The sequence below is a fragment of the Polypterus senegalus genome, chromosome 6 (genome assembly GCF_016835505.1).
Source record: "Polypterus senegalus isolate Bchr_013 chromosome 6, ASM1683550v1, whole genome shotgun sequence".
Taxonomy (NCBI): Eukaryota; Metazoa; Chordata; class Cladistia; order Polypteriformes; family Polypteridae; genus Polypterus; species Polypterus senegalus.
The window spans coordinates 93,504,035-93,518,736 of record NC_053159.1 but is presented as its reverse complement, the minus strand read 5'-3'; the positions used below and the strand labels follow the sequence as shown (position 1 = coordinate 93,518,736).

The window sequence follows — 14,702 nt, the reverse complement described above, 5'->3', positions numbered from 1 at the left end:
GGTTATTTCAATCAAAGTTGCTCTTCTATCAGCTTGAATCAGTCGGCCCATTCTCCTCTGACCTCTAGCATCAACAAGGCATTTTCGCCCACAGGACTGCCGCATACTGGATGTTTTTCCCTTTTCACACCATTCTTTGTAAACCCTAGAAATGGTTGTGCGTGAAAATCCCAGTAACTGACCAGATTGTGAAATACTCAGACCGGCCCGTCTGGCACCAACAACCATACCACGCTCAAAATTGCTTAAATCACCTTTCTTTCCCATTCTGACATTCAGTTTGGAGTTCAGGAGATTGTCTTGACCAGGAACCACACCCCTAAATGCATTGAAGCAACTGCCATGTGATTGGTTGATTAGATAATTGCATTAATGAGAAATTGAACAGGTGTTCCTAATAATCCTTTAGGTGAGTGTATATATCACCAGAAAAGAGCAGATTGGCAAGGTCAGTGGTCTAATATCGAACTCCAAATCCCAAGAATCAATGGGGCGTTTGGAGGTGAGCTGGCTTTGCCTGTTGCGTAGGTCTGCTAAACAGTGTTTCTGTAAAAAAGTTAATTTATCACTAGAACTTTATACTGCTTTTTTCCTTTGGAATATTTATGTTAGCTGTTTTTTATCAGCACAGGAGCAGTGTTTGTGCTAGTGAGGTGAGTGTTTTCATAAGATTTTTACAACAGTGCATAACTACTGGGCAGCAGTGGCCTGTGACATTTTGTGAGAGCTAGTGTGAGTTAAAGCACATTCCATATGTGACGACAGGGCCCAAGAGAGGAATTTAAGTTAACAGAGAATAGTAGCAGTTAATATTTCAGGAAAATATGGCTAAAAGAATGTGGAACTTTAATATGTGGCAGAAAGAATTACATAGAAGGCTATTCTTCAAGTGAAGTAGGGAGGCCAAAGTATCTTGAAGTTTAATCTGCAATATAGCCAGTGTGGATACTCACCAAAACTCAGCAGCAAATTATTTACCAGTCATCTATGTAGAGTTTGCAAAATATAAATTCCATTAATGAACAAGTTAATTAAAAAAAACTGTTTTTTTCATCATAGACATGGGGTTGACTGTGTTTTTTTTTTTTCCACTTGTTTCTTTTTGTATTGGGATCTACAATCTGCGGTGGGCTGGCGCCCTGCCCGGGGTTTGTTTCCTGCCTTGCGCCCTGTGTTGGATGGAATTGGCTCCAGCAGACCCCCGTGACCCTCTAGTTAGGATATAGCGGGTTGGATAATGGATGGATAGATGGATCTACAATTAGCTGTAATTACTCATTCACATTGCTTCAAAAAATTATCGCAAAAGGGGAGCATTTTCAACATTTTTACTTAGCTTTTTAATATTTAAAGTATTTTTATCATACAGTCATACACAAAGTCATAGAGGTACATTTTATAGAACTAGAAGCCTTTAATTTCACAAATATTAGGATTTTAACTACTCCAGAGATTAATGCCTGACCCCTTTAAATAGATTTTTGTGTGTATTGGGAAATTAAGTTCAAACATCCATATTGTACAAATATTTACTGTGTTTCTAACTCTGTAGTTTGTGGCCAGTCTACTCTGTTGACATCTGCAGAATTTTTAAGTTTATTCAGTGTGGCTGACATTAAGTCATTAATATAAATTAGGAAAAGTAACCTCAGTGACAGATTTAGCATTTATCGAGTCAATTAATTGGTTTATGATAAAAAAAGTATATCTGAAGCTAATTATTTCTAATTTTATTAATTTTCAGTGGTGGACAATATCAAAGGCTTATTGACTGCCTATATAACCCATATTTTGTCCTTTGTGTATTTATATTGCTTTACCTGTTATCTGTTTAACAGCAGCTTCCTTCCATAGACCCATGCTGGCTGTAAATTTGAGTATTTCTTGATTCCCAAAGTCTTAATTTTGAGAATTGTTTACATTATGTTACATGAGGTGGAACAAAGCCTTAAGGGAATATAATTATTAGATATGTTTTATCTTTGTTTTTGTTTACTGAAGCTGCACCGACAGCTTTCCAGTCAAAGGGTTCCTCTCTAAATTTAACTTTGTGCTGAAGAAGGTTAGTTAATGGTGTCCACTTGAAGCAACATTGTTCATTTATTTTTGTCCTATCAGAAAAAAATGATCTTGTTGAAAACATCAGTTCATTTTTAATGCAACTATTTCCCCTTGAGGTACTGTACATCTACCTATCTAAGGTCTAAAGCACACTTAACCTTTCAATTTAAAAATTCATAGGTTTAACGGTTCTTTATAATTTTGATTTGTGCATTGCTAGAAGATGTATTGATTGAGTCCATTTGCTATTTTCTTCATTGATAATCAGTAGACTTTTTCCTAAGGTATGTGCATAACAGAAACATACATTGTTCAAATACTGAGTTTTATTTTAATCTATTAATTTTTTGTAAAAATCTAAATTAGCAGATTAAGGTCATGTAATTTTATATGTTATATTTTCATATAGTTTTAATTATGTTAATAAACAGTGTAGTGGGCAGCAGACATAAAAATTTATTGATTGATGAAGCAGGTATTGGTAGTTTTATTCCTTCTAATTTTATTTCTTCAAAGCCTTTCCTTGGCTACTAAACGTATTTGAGTCATTGTTTTGGGAGAAGTCAAGGAATCTAGCTATTACATTTTTTTTTTGAAAAACTGTGTTTTATTACATTAAAAACTAATGTAATTCTCCCTCTGCACCCTTTTGTGATTATTGTTGTCTTTATTGCCGGGCAGTTGCTAAGAAGGGTCAACTGGAAATGCAGAGTGCATGACACCTTGGGGTCAAAAGTATAAGGGTCATCATTGGTTACTTCTTGGTTTGTCCAACCTAACGGGAGCAGCCAAAAGAAGAAGAAAGACTCTTTGTGTGATTTATTGAAAAGCTCTTAGGTTACAAACTCCTTGATTACAATTCACACCCTTCATTTTGGCTCCTGTTACATGTATTAATCCAACTATTGACCCTCTTGCGCCATTGTTTTACCACGATTTCTGTTACCCATCCATGGCTGCATTAGGTTGATTCCAGTCTACCAAATTTTGAGCTTAACTTGCTTTTTCATCTCACTCTCAACATGCTGTGCAGTCAGCACACAAAGGAGCATCTTTCATATTCCATAGGCTTCTAAGGAGTGCTGTCCTCGACCAGGGCACCTCACATCGCAGGTGCTTAAAATGTGAGATTCAAGATTACTTGGCAGTCCAGTGTTTTTGTTAACAGTATGTGAGTGCAAGAGAGAATCTGCATGTGGAGAACCCCCACGTGGATGATAGACGTTAGATGGAGTTATGAGGGATTGTCTGCTACAGAGCTACCAAGGAGGTAGGACTCAAGAGCCCTGAATATTCATAGGCTGGAGTGGATACAATGACAACTTGGCCACAGGTCGGCAGCTATGCTGTGTGGCCCACAATAATCAGTAGTGCACGTAGAAAGAGGACAAGACAAGGTGTGTTGTGACATGTCTTAGTGTTTAAGTGTACATTTGATATTTCAGATGCATTCCCTGAGGCTTATAACACCAGGAAAATTTGCATAGATGCACTATGGTTCAGCAGTTTCCATGTTCTGTTGTAAAGTATAACAATAAATACACTCTTTTGTCCAAGAGTTCAGGCTGTTTATTTTTGTGTGGTGTTTAAGTGTCTCTCTTATCTCAGTTCTCACAACAAAACTTTAATGCTTCATACAATCTTAAACTTTATGGCCCCCTCTCATCATGATCTGTCTCTTGTTTTTTTTACTTTTCCAAATGGTTTCTTAGTCTCTAGAACTCCTCCTTCCTCTATCCAGATGTCACGCCAAGAACCCTTCTTGCAGTCGCCCTTACTACATCTGCTGCAGTTGCCCAACTGTCTGGTAACTCTTCACTGCCACCTAGTGCCTGTCTCACCTCCTCTCTAAACTCAACCTTGCAGTCTTCTTTTTTTCAACTTCCACCATTTGATCCTTGGCTCTGCCTTCACTCTCTTTCCTCTTCTTGATCTCCAACGTCATCCTACAGCCCACCATCCTATGCTGCTTAACTACACTTTCCCCTGCCACCACTTTGCAGTCTTCAATCTCCTTCAGATTGACTCTTCTGCATAGGATGTATTCTACCTGTGTGCATCTTCCTCCACTCTTGTACATCACCCTATGTTACTCGCTCTTCTTAAAATACGTATTCACCACGGCCATGTCCATCCTTTTGGCAAAATCTACTATCCTCTGACCTTCTTCATTCCTCTCCTTGACACCATACCTACCCATCACCTCCTCGTCTCCACTGTTTCCTTCACCAACATGGCCATTGAAATCTCCTCCAATCACCACTTTGTCTCTTGGGTACACTGTTCATCACTTCATCCAACTCACTCCAAAAATCTTCTTTCTCATCCATTGCACACCCAACTTGCAGTGCATATGCACTAACAACATTCATCATCACACCTCCAATTTCCAGCTTCATAATCATTACTCTGTCTGACACTCTTTTCACCTCCAAAACACTCTTGACATACTGTTCCTTCAGAATAATCCCTACTCCATTTCTCCTCCCATCCACACCATAATAGAACAATTTGAATCCACCTCCAATCCACCTGACCTTATTCCCCTTCCATTTACTCTCTTGCATGCACAATATATCAACCTTCCTTCTCTCCATCATATCTGCTAACTCTCTCCCCTTACCAGTCATACTGCCAACATTCAAACTTCTCAGTTCCATTCTCTTTACTTTCCTCCTCTCCTCCTGCCTCTGGACATGTCTCCTCCCTCTTCTTCTCCTTCTTCGGCCAACAGTAGCCCAATTTCAGCCAGCACCCTGTTGGCTAACCGTACTGGTGGTGGTTGTTGTTAACCCAGGGCTCAACTGATCTGGTATGGAAATGTGTATTGTTGTCCGCATATTGTCAGTTTTGACCTTGGCTAGTTTATATTATCACAAACCATCTCCTAATTTAATTCTCATTTCAGACTGTTAACATTTAGTGCAGTAAATACAGCGTCCAAATTTCTTCCAGGTTTCTTACCATTTTAACTGTGTCCTTAACGTTTATTTTATATACGAAACTTTATCACTCTGAAATGGTGCCATTTGTTATTTACAGTGAGCATTTGTCCATCCATCCAATTTTTAAACTTGCTCAATTTAATTTAGGGTCATGAGAAGCCTATCCCTGGAACATTCAGCACAAAGCAGAAACAAACCCTGGGACACTAGACCATTGCGGAACAAACAAAAACACACAAACACACAGCCAAATTCACTCATTGAGAGTCTGGGGTTCAATAACCCTAGCCAAACCCATCTATTTTTAAAATATGGGAGGACAAGCCTTTACTTTTGACTGAGGGCCCCACTTTCACAAAAACACAGACTTAATTTTGGTGTATATTTCCAAGGAGCATTTAAACATTTTATCCTGTTATAAATACCGTTACTCAGTGTTCATTTATTTCTATTTCTGTTGATTTGTCTTGGCAATTAGAAAACACAAGGTCTTTACATGTTTGGTTCAATAACTCCACCTTTTTATCATATTAAAAGAGCCCACTTCAGTCCTTAAGATGTTGTGTACCATTGCTTGCTATGGGTTAGAGGAAGGCAACAAACCTGGACAGGGTACCAGACCATAACAGGGTATACTCATGCATTTGTTTTTCTTTTTATTTGTCATCATTTGTCATCTACTATAATAACCCAGATGGGCTCCAGGTGCTCTGTCCGACGACACTTCCTGGTGTGGTGGAAGTGTCGGATGAGCACCCGGAAGCACTCTGGGTGCCCCTGGGATTTCCTCCACCAGCACTTCCTGGTGTGGCGGAAGTGCTGCCATCCAGGGTTCCATGACCGTCTGGGCGCCCCCTGGTCGTGGCCACGTCCTCCCATAGGGATGAGCCTACCAGCTCTGTTTTGGTGGCCCCCGAGCAGACCAGGGCGGCTGCCCTTTTGTGGCCCAGGGGAGGTATTGTCCCTCTTGTGGACCATCCAGGCATCCCGGCTGGGTAGGGCCCCCAGCCGTCTGCCACAATAGTTACATAGTGTAAAAGATGAAGCAATAGACAACATAAAGGTTTGGAGTTTTCCGGCCCCGTATATTGCAGACAATCCACAATATTCTCAAAAGAAAGCAGGTCAAAATATAAACGAAACAGTTCATATGCGCGACGCCCTTCAGAGGCGTCGGCGGTGGCCATTTTATAGAGGAGGAGCCGGAAGTGGAGGAATGCTGGGAAGGAATCGTGAGGGAGGATGGGACTGCTGACGTCAGGAAAGATGGCGGAGGAAGGGCGGAAGTGGACGTACTGCGAGCAGGCTATGATGGCCGGTGCCGGTGAACGTCTTTCGAAGCGGTTTAAGGTCCGTCCGCGGTCTCCTATTCGCGCGTGCGTGACACGACCCCCCCCCCAGCCCAAGACCGTCAGATCGGGCGGTCCTAACCGAGAGGTCGTGGATGCGAGAGAGGGCATCGGCATTGGCATGAAGGCCGCGGCGGCAATAAGTGACCGCGAACTTATAGGGCTGTAAGTCCAGAAACCACCTGGTGACCTGCGGATTCGACTCTTTGTGGAGGGACATCCACTGAAGCGCAGCGTGATCAGTCACCAGAGTGAACTCGCGACCCAGCAGGTAGTACCGGAGATAAGTCACGGCCCACTTAATGGCCAGGGCTTCCCCTCCACTGCTGCGCACCTGGCCCTCGGGTCCAGCAGTTTCCTGCTTAGGTACATCATGGGGTGTTCGACACCATCGACGCTTTGGCTCAACATGGCGCCCAGGCCTGTGTCCGAAGCGTTAGTCTGGAGGATAAAAGGCCGCCCAAAATCAGGGGTCCTTAATACAGGTGCCAACGTTAGGGCCTTTTTCAGGTCATTGAATGCTTGTTCCGCCTTGTCGTTCCAAACCACATGCAGGGTAGCGCCCTTCTTTGTTAGATTAGTCAAGGGTGCTGCCCTTTCGGAGAAACGGGGTACGAACCGGCGGTAGTACCCGCCAGCCCCAAGAAAGCCTGCACCTGTCTCTTGGTATTCGGACGGGGCCATTCCAGGATGTTTTTGACTTTTGAATATTGGGGTCTCACCTGTCCTCGACCCACAAGGTAGCCTAAATACTTGGCCTCCTTTAAGCCAAAAAAACACTTACGGGGGTTAATGCGGAGGCCGGCTTTAGCCAGTGTCGCAAGGACAGCAGAGACCTGCAATAGATGCTACTCCCAGGTGCCAGGTAGGCGGCACTATAGGACTGGTGGGTATTCAGTACTCTATCCACCAGACGCTGAAAGGTCGCTGGGGCCCCGTGAAGCCCAAATGGGAGGACCTTGTATTGCCAATGTCCACTAGGGGTGCTAAAGGCCGTCTTTTCTTTGCAGATGCCGCTAAGGAATTTGCCAATACCCTTTTGTCATATCAAGAGTAGTCAAGTACCGAGCCGCACCCAGCCGCTCGAGTAGGTTGTCAATGTGGGGCATCGGGTAGGCGTCGAACTTGGAGGCCCGGTTTAGACGTCTAAAGTCATTGCAGAACCTTCAGGAGCTGTCCGGCTTGGAAACGAGGACGATTGGGCTGGACCAAGGGCTATGGCTTTCCTCGATAATGTCCATATCCTACATTCGTTGCACCTCCAGTTCCACTTCGGCGTGTTTTGCCTCCGGGAGTCTATAGGGCCTCTCCCGGACGATCACCCGGGTCCGGACTATATCGCGGTGCAATCAGCGAGGTCTGGCCCGTGACTCGCTCACTACTCGGGATGGCGGATAGCCTGGGCTATCTCGCCGCTGTAGGGATGTCAGCTCGTCACCGAGGTTAAGGGCAGACGTGCTAGCGAAAAGGGAGAGGGATCTACGAGTGTCGGGAGGCTCGTCCCTGTCCTTCCAGGGTTTTAACAAATTGACATGGTACATCCTCTCGCTCGGTCGACGATTAGGTTGCTTAACTAAATAGTCGACGAGCCCCTTTCTTTCCTTAACCTCGTATGGCCAGTGAGCTAGCAACTTGGAGTGGGAGGTAGGAACGAGCACCATCACTCGATCCCCCGGGCAGAACTCCCGCTGCCTGCGCACGAGTCACATGGTCCTTTAGGAGTGGCCTGATTTTAGCGAGCCTGTCGCAAGAAGTTTGCCACATACTCCAATATATTGGAGGAGGGAAGGGCCTCAGCCTCCCAGCCCTCTTTTAGTATGTCTAAAAGTCCCCGGGGTTGTCGGCCGTACAATAATTCAAAAGGGGAGAAGGCTGTAGAGGCCTGGGGCACCTCCCGGTAGGCAAAAGCACGAGCGGTAGGAGCTGGTCCCAATTCCTGCCAGCGGCGCTGACTACCTTAAGTGGAGCATCTGTTTAAGCGCCTGGTTAAAACGCTCTACCAGCCCGCCTGTTTGGGGTGGTAGACAGACGCCTTCAGGTGCTTTATTCTCAGTAATTTGGCAACCTCCCTGAACGTATCTGAGGTGAAGGGAGTACCCTGGTCCGTGAGGACTTCTTTGGGGATACCCACTCTCGAAAATAGGTTGACTAATTCCCGTGCGATATTCTTGATGTTAGCGGAGCGCAGGGGAACCGCCTCTGGGTATCGGGTTGCATAATCTACCATGACCACTATGTACTTGTGGCCACGGTTTGAGGGTTCCAGGGGTCCTACTAAGTCCTCCCCTATTCGGTCAAACGGGATGTCTATCAGGGGTATTGGGACGAGAGGAGCGCGGTCCTCCTAGGAATCTGGCTAATCTGACATTCCGGACAGGATTGACAGAAGCGCCAGACCTCCTCGCTGATCCCGGCCAGTAAAAGCGGAGCTTGATTCTCCAATGTGTTCTCGGCCCCGAGGTGGGCGCCTAGGAGGTGAGCGTGAGCTAGTTCACATACCTCCCGCCGGAAGGTACGCAGCACTAGCAACAATTTCCGCACCTCACCCTCGTGGGTTGCCACCTGATACAACAGATTATTCTCCAGCACAAAGAAGGGCTCGCGTGGCATGGAACCGTCAGCTTGTGAGCTTCCTGGAAGAAGAATCGCATTCCAGGCAAACCGCAGGGAATCATCATTCCACTGCTCCCTTTTAAACGAGGCAGACGTGGACCGAAATTGGTGGTCCAAACTGCTCAGGGGGTCTTGGGAGCGGGTTGGCGGAAGTGTTCCCTGGCTCGTCCCTTCCCTGGTGGATGCTTCCGGGTCAGAGTCCGTCGCCTGAGAAACTTCCCCCGAAGTGCCTGCGCCATTATGGCTTGCTTCAGAGCATGGCGTGGAGACCGCGGGAAGGGTGCCTCGCCCCCTCATAACCAGACCTAGTGAGGCCCCGGGAGCGGTGTTTGTCTTACCGCTTTTCCTGTGCAACCAGTCTTGTCCCAAAATTACTGGACGGGGGGATCGGGCAACACCGCGACTGTCAAGTTGGAAACTTCCCCCTTCCGTGTGATGTAACAGTGGGCGGAACGGTAAGACTTGGTCTCCCCATGCAAACAAGTGACTTGCAAGTGCTGCGTAAGCCACTGTCGCGGTAATACGTAACGGCGAGCGGCAATGGTAATGTTGCTGCTGGAGTCAAATAGAGCCACCACCGAGTGCTTGTTTAATAACACCACTCCCGTGTTTGGACTTGCCAGCGGGTGCGACGGAGTACAGTACCTTTCGGTGGTGGCCCAGGTGCAGTCCATCAGCTCCGTTGGGGTGTTGAGGGGACAGGTCGGCAGTAGATGGCCGGTCTCGCCGCACTTGTAACAGCGCAGGGAGGCCAGCTTTTCTTTAGGCCTCTGAGGTGCTTCCACAGCGCGTCGAGAGGGCTCGGGGGTGGCCGCCCGTCCCTGTCGGTTCCCACGAGCGTTCCCTCGGCTTGGTAGACCGCAAGCTGATGCTCCAGGACTTCCAGGAGGCCTGGCATGTCCTTATATGGATGGCGCCGGACCTGCTGGACGAGGGAGCTTGGCAAGGCGTTTACCAGGCCCTCACAGGCCACCTGTTCTACGACCTTCCGGGCTTGGGGACCTTCGGCCGTAACCAGCGCCCCATTTTCCCCAGAAGTCGGCCTGTGCACGGGCCGGCTTCTCCGGTCAAACTGCCAGCTCCACCATTCGGTCGCCTGCTGGCCCGGCGTGATGCCGTAGCGTGCCAGGATCTCCTGCTTTAGGAGGTCATAACTTGCGGCCTCCCCTTCGGGGAGGTCGTAATAAGCCTGCTGCGCGGGTCCCTTCAGGTAGGGCGCCAGAATGGACGCCCACTTGGAAAGCTGCCACTCGTTCTGGGTGGCCGTCCGTTCGAAGATGCCCAGGTAGGACTCGATGTCATCCGCCTCTGTCATGGGCACCAGAGGCGGAGGCGTTGGACGAGGCGGATCGGGTCTTACCCTTCGGGCTTCTGCCAACCTGGCCTTCATTTCCTCCAACTCGCGGGTGGTTGCGGCTTGTGCCTGCTGCAGGGCCAGGATCTGGGTATTCATCCCCTGCAGCATTGTATTTAGGTCTTGCCCTTCAGTCATCTCTCTCGGGCTGAAATCCTGCCGACTACGCCACTGTAAAAGATGAAGCAATAGACATCATAAAGGTTTGGGGTTTTCTGGCCCCGTATATTGCAGACAATCCACAATATTCTCAAAAGAAAGCAGGTCAAAATATAAACAAAACAGTTCATATGCGCGACGCCTTCAGAGCGCCGCGCCGCTTTATAGAGGAGGAGCCGGAAGTGGAGGAATGCTGGGAAGGAACCGTGAGGGAGGATGGGACTGCTGACGTCAGGAAAGATGGCGGAGGAAGGGCGGAAGTGGACGTACTGCAGGGCAGGCTATGATGGTGGAGCCGCCTCTTTTCTGGAAGACAAAGGAGAAAGGTTAGTACCCCGCCACTCCCTGCCGGCGAACGTCTTTCAAAGCGGTTTAAGATCCATCCACGGCCTCCTACTTGCGCATGCGTGACAATAGATAATGGAAGATTTGGTTTATTTCCTAAAAATGAGCATGTTAATGGAACCTTCCTGACACTCAACTTAAGTTTTGATGCAAAAAAGAAACAGCCTCATTCAGTTAAGATAGAAATACATACTTTTACATAGATTAAATTGGAAAAGTATAGAAGCATACAGTTTTCTGACCATGAATGTATACACATATTCTAATACTGTATATCTGAGTACTAATATATGTCATAATAGTAGCTTAAAGAAAGCTTTTTATCTTTTTTTGCGTGCATATTATCAATGTTTTCTTATGTGAATTGTTTTTGCTTTGAATTTCACTAAAACTTTTCAAACGAAGACACTTTGACTGTGGATTTTTTTTTGCGTACACATCATATTCAATTCTTAAACCTTTCCAGTAGCTGCATTTTGGAACTACTTTAGAAACCCTTAACAAATGCAGCCACATTGTACATATAATAAATAATCCATGTTTCCTTGAGCTAAATGACGCCTGCTCAAAGTTGTTAATGATAGATCACTTTGTGCTGCTTTTTATTTTGCATTTAATGCTGCCAGGACCCTAAATGAAATAACAGTTTGGAAAGTGAGTAATTCTAATTTTAATTGCACAAAAACATAGAGGGCAGCATTTGTTGGAGAGAGCTCCCTTAGTGCATATCACATAAAATATTTATATCCAGCAATTATAATTGTGCCAGTGTCTAAAATAAACAAAATGAATTCAGAAAATGCAGACCTTTGTGTACAGAGCTGTGAGGCTGCTGTTTGGTTGAGATGAGTCAAGGGGGGGTCTTTTACTAATGCATTTATTTAATGGTTTTAATTAATTTTATACACAATATGACAGCTTAACTGGTGTTGATGGGAATGCACACAAGTAGTGCACTGGCTTAAAAGTAATTACGGTAAGTAATTTAAATGGTGGTACAGTAATTAGCAGGCACCAACAGTAGAGAGACTAGACAAAAAAAGGGAGTGGGTTTGTGCAAGTAGAGAACAGAGTAACAGAGTAGGACTGAGGGCTGTTGCAGGGGTTCTGTGTTGTAGCCGTGATCGCGTCTGCTGAGCTATTAAAAGTGAACAGATGAGATAGAAACCATAGCAACATATTAAAGACATGAACATCCAAGGCACGGTGGTATCTGTTGTGAATGGCAAGGCGTCTTAGGAAGATGTTGAGATTGACTGACTGCGGTTATTGACTGAGGTGGCAGTTCTGGTCTGTGGTTACTGGCTGAGGTGACAGTTTAGGTTTGCATTTACCAGCTGAGGTGGCCGTTCAGGTCTGTGGTTAGCGACTGAGGTGGCAGACTGTAATGTTGCGGTCTACGTGCCTGGGATTCCTGACATTTTACCATGGACAAGAGAGAAAAAAAAGAACAAAAAGAGTCTACCACTCGACCTTTGGGATTTTAAATATATTTATTGAATTAATTTATTTGCCCTCAAGGGCTCTGCTTTGATTTTAATGGCAGAATTTGATGTACATTTTATTTATTTTTGAACAGACTTTGGACTTTTTGTTTACTTTAATACTTTGCTATAATAAATTTCGAAGAATCATTCCTGTCTCCTTACCGTACTGTTCCTTATGACTGCTGATGTCACCAAGGCGTCACATGCTTTACCTTTTATTCCTGAGTCACGCATTTTTATGTGCACAGATCCACAGGCAGGAGTCCATATTATTGTTAGGCTACATTTGGTATTATCAGACCAAAAAAATATTTCAGGCATAATTATATATTTTCTTCTTACTGTGATTAAGGGTCATTTGACTGTCAACTATTCCATTTACCCAGAAGCAAGGTTTGCTCTCTATTTTCCTGTATTTGAGAACAAAGCATTCTAACAAAATAAAAATAATTAAAACAAATAAGATTCTTATAGAAAATACAACAGAATGATTACAATTAATCCAAAGAAAAGAACTGTGCATTGGCCCCTCATCCAAAAAGAAATAAGTTAGAAAATGTATGCATGGTGTAACATTCTGCTTTTTTTAATATAAAAATTAATTTCATTTACACAGCACAAAATACAATGCACAAAGAAACTTTTTCTTATTCAAAGCTCACACCAAGTACAACTTCACTCACTAATGACTTAGAATTCCTATTACAGCATATCCAATCCCATTACACAGAATAGAAAAACATACCGTTCATATATGTTTGAGGAGTATGCAGGCGCTTAAGCCCTTAATGAACTGAAATCAAAAGGTCGCTTGTAGAACTTTCCCAATCCATTTCAGGGTTGTGGGGGCCAGAGACAATCATCAGGGACTGGGCAAAAGGCTGAAAACAGGCCTGGGAAGGACTCGTCCATCACAGGGACCACTCACACACACACACGCACACACACACGCACACACACACGCACACACACACACACACACACACACACACACTGATAATTTGCAGGTGCAAATTAAGATAACCTAAATAACCAAAACAATAAATAAAACCCTTTTGTGATTCCTTCTTTGTTTAAGCATGTTTGGTTGTGGTAATTTTCATGAAATGGGACTATTCAGTTATGACAAATGTTAGGGAATAGCATAATTGAAATACAAACTTTATTACAACCACTGTCCATCACAGATACCAGGTGAATGTGGTGCTTTGACGGTAAATCATAAGGTGAGCAAATTCTTTGTTTGAGCTCCTCTCGTCAGGAAGACGCTTTAGGTCAATTCGTGTACGCACAAACAGACTAAAAAATAGCTTTTTCCCATCTGCCATAAACTTTCTGAACTCTGAATCTCCTCAGTCTGAGATCATTTTTAACTGAACATGTGCAATAAGCTATATTGGTAACGTACAATATAATAAAGTATTACAATATAGAATATGTAATGTACTATTCATTAACAGGTGCAATAACAATTTATGCTGCTGTACTTTGAGCAATAATAATTTGCTCTGGTTATTTGAACACTTAACACTCTATATGACATATTTGGAATTTTTTGACTTTTCTTTTAATGCACCTTGGTGCTGCCCAAAAAGTAATTTTGTTGTGTTACACAATGACAATAAAGTGCTTGAACTTATTTATCGGGATGCATTGTCTGAAATCGTGACTCTCGCTGTCACTAGAATGTCTGGTCACTCTAGTAAAGTATAATGTCAGTAAAGTGGTGTATCATTACAAACCGCAGGCAATGGAGCTGTGATGTTAGTTTAGTGTAAGGTAAATACTTAAAATGTTTATTTGGTTTCTGGACATCGGCTTACACGCCATAGGGTACTATATCCGTATCTGGATAACCTTTTGTTTTCTGCGCTTGAATTTTATACGTTTATGATTAGGACAATCATTATAACTTACCTGTTACAACTGAAAGCAGGAGGAGTGAGATGCTGATGCACTGCTTCTCTTTGTTTTGCGCTCCGGCCGCTGGAAAGACTTCATAAAACTGGATGGAACAACATGCTGAAAGAGAGGTTTCCTCGCGCGCGCCCATCTCAACTTGCCACTGGAGGATTGCCGTTCCGTGCGTGCGCAAGCAGCCGGTGACTATAACAGCGACTTCCTAGTCACACACAGCAGCTATCTGATGTTAAAAAAGAGGAAATATTCAAGTTGGTATAACCGAGTCAAGGTAAAAGTGAAGAAGTTAACAAATTAGTGGTTGAAGTCGCACAGAACATTCTTCGATTTTAAGACAGACGAGCTCACAAATTTGCCAGGGATTTTAAATGTGAGATTTTGAAACTTTAAACCTTTTCACAGCTCGATATGTCAACAATATCTCGTTGAAAACAGTAGGGTCTCAACATATTCTCTTGAAGAATAAGTG

The 14,702-nt window shown here is 44.4% G+C and overlaps 1 protein-coding gene across 1 annotated transcript in view; it reads left to right on the top strand.

Moving 5' to 3' along the window:
* Positions 1–468: 468 nt before the first annotated feature.
* slc23a3 (solute carrier family 23 member 3) overlaps positions 469–14,702 on the top strand; it is a 119,400-nt gene continuing 105,166 nt past the window's right edge. The window contains exon 1 of the mRNA XM_039755065.1: positions 469–502. Coding sequence (XP_039610999.1) covers positions 488–502 — 15 coding nt within the window. The 5' untranslated portion in view covers positions 469–487. The remainder of the gene's footprint in view (positions 503–14,702) is intronic.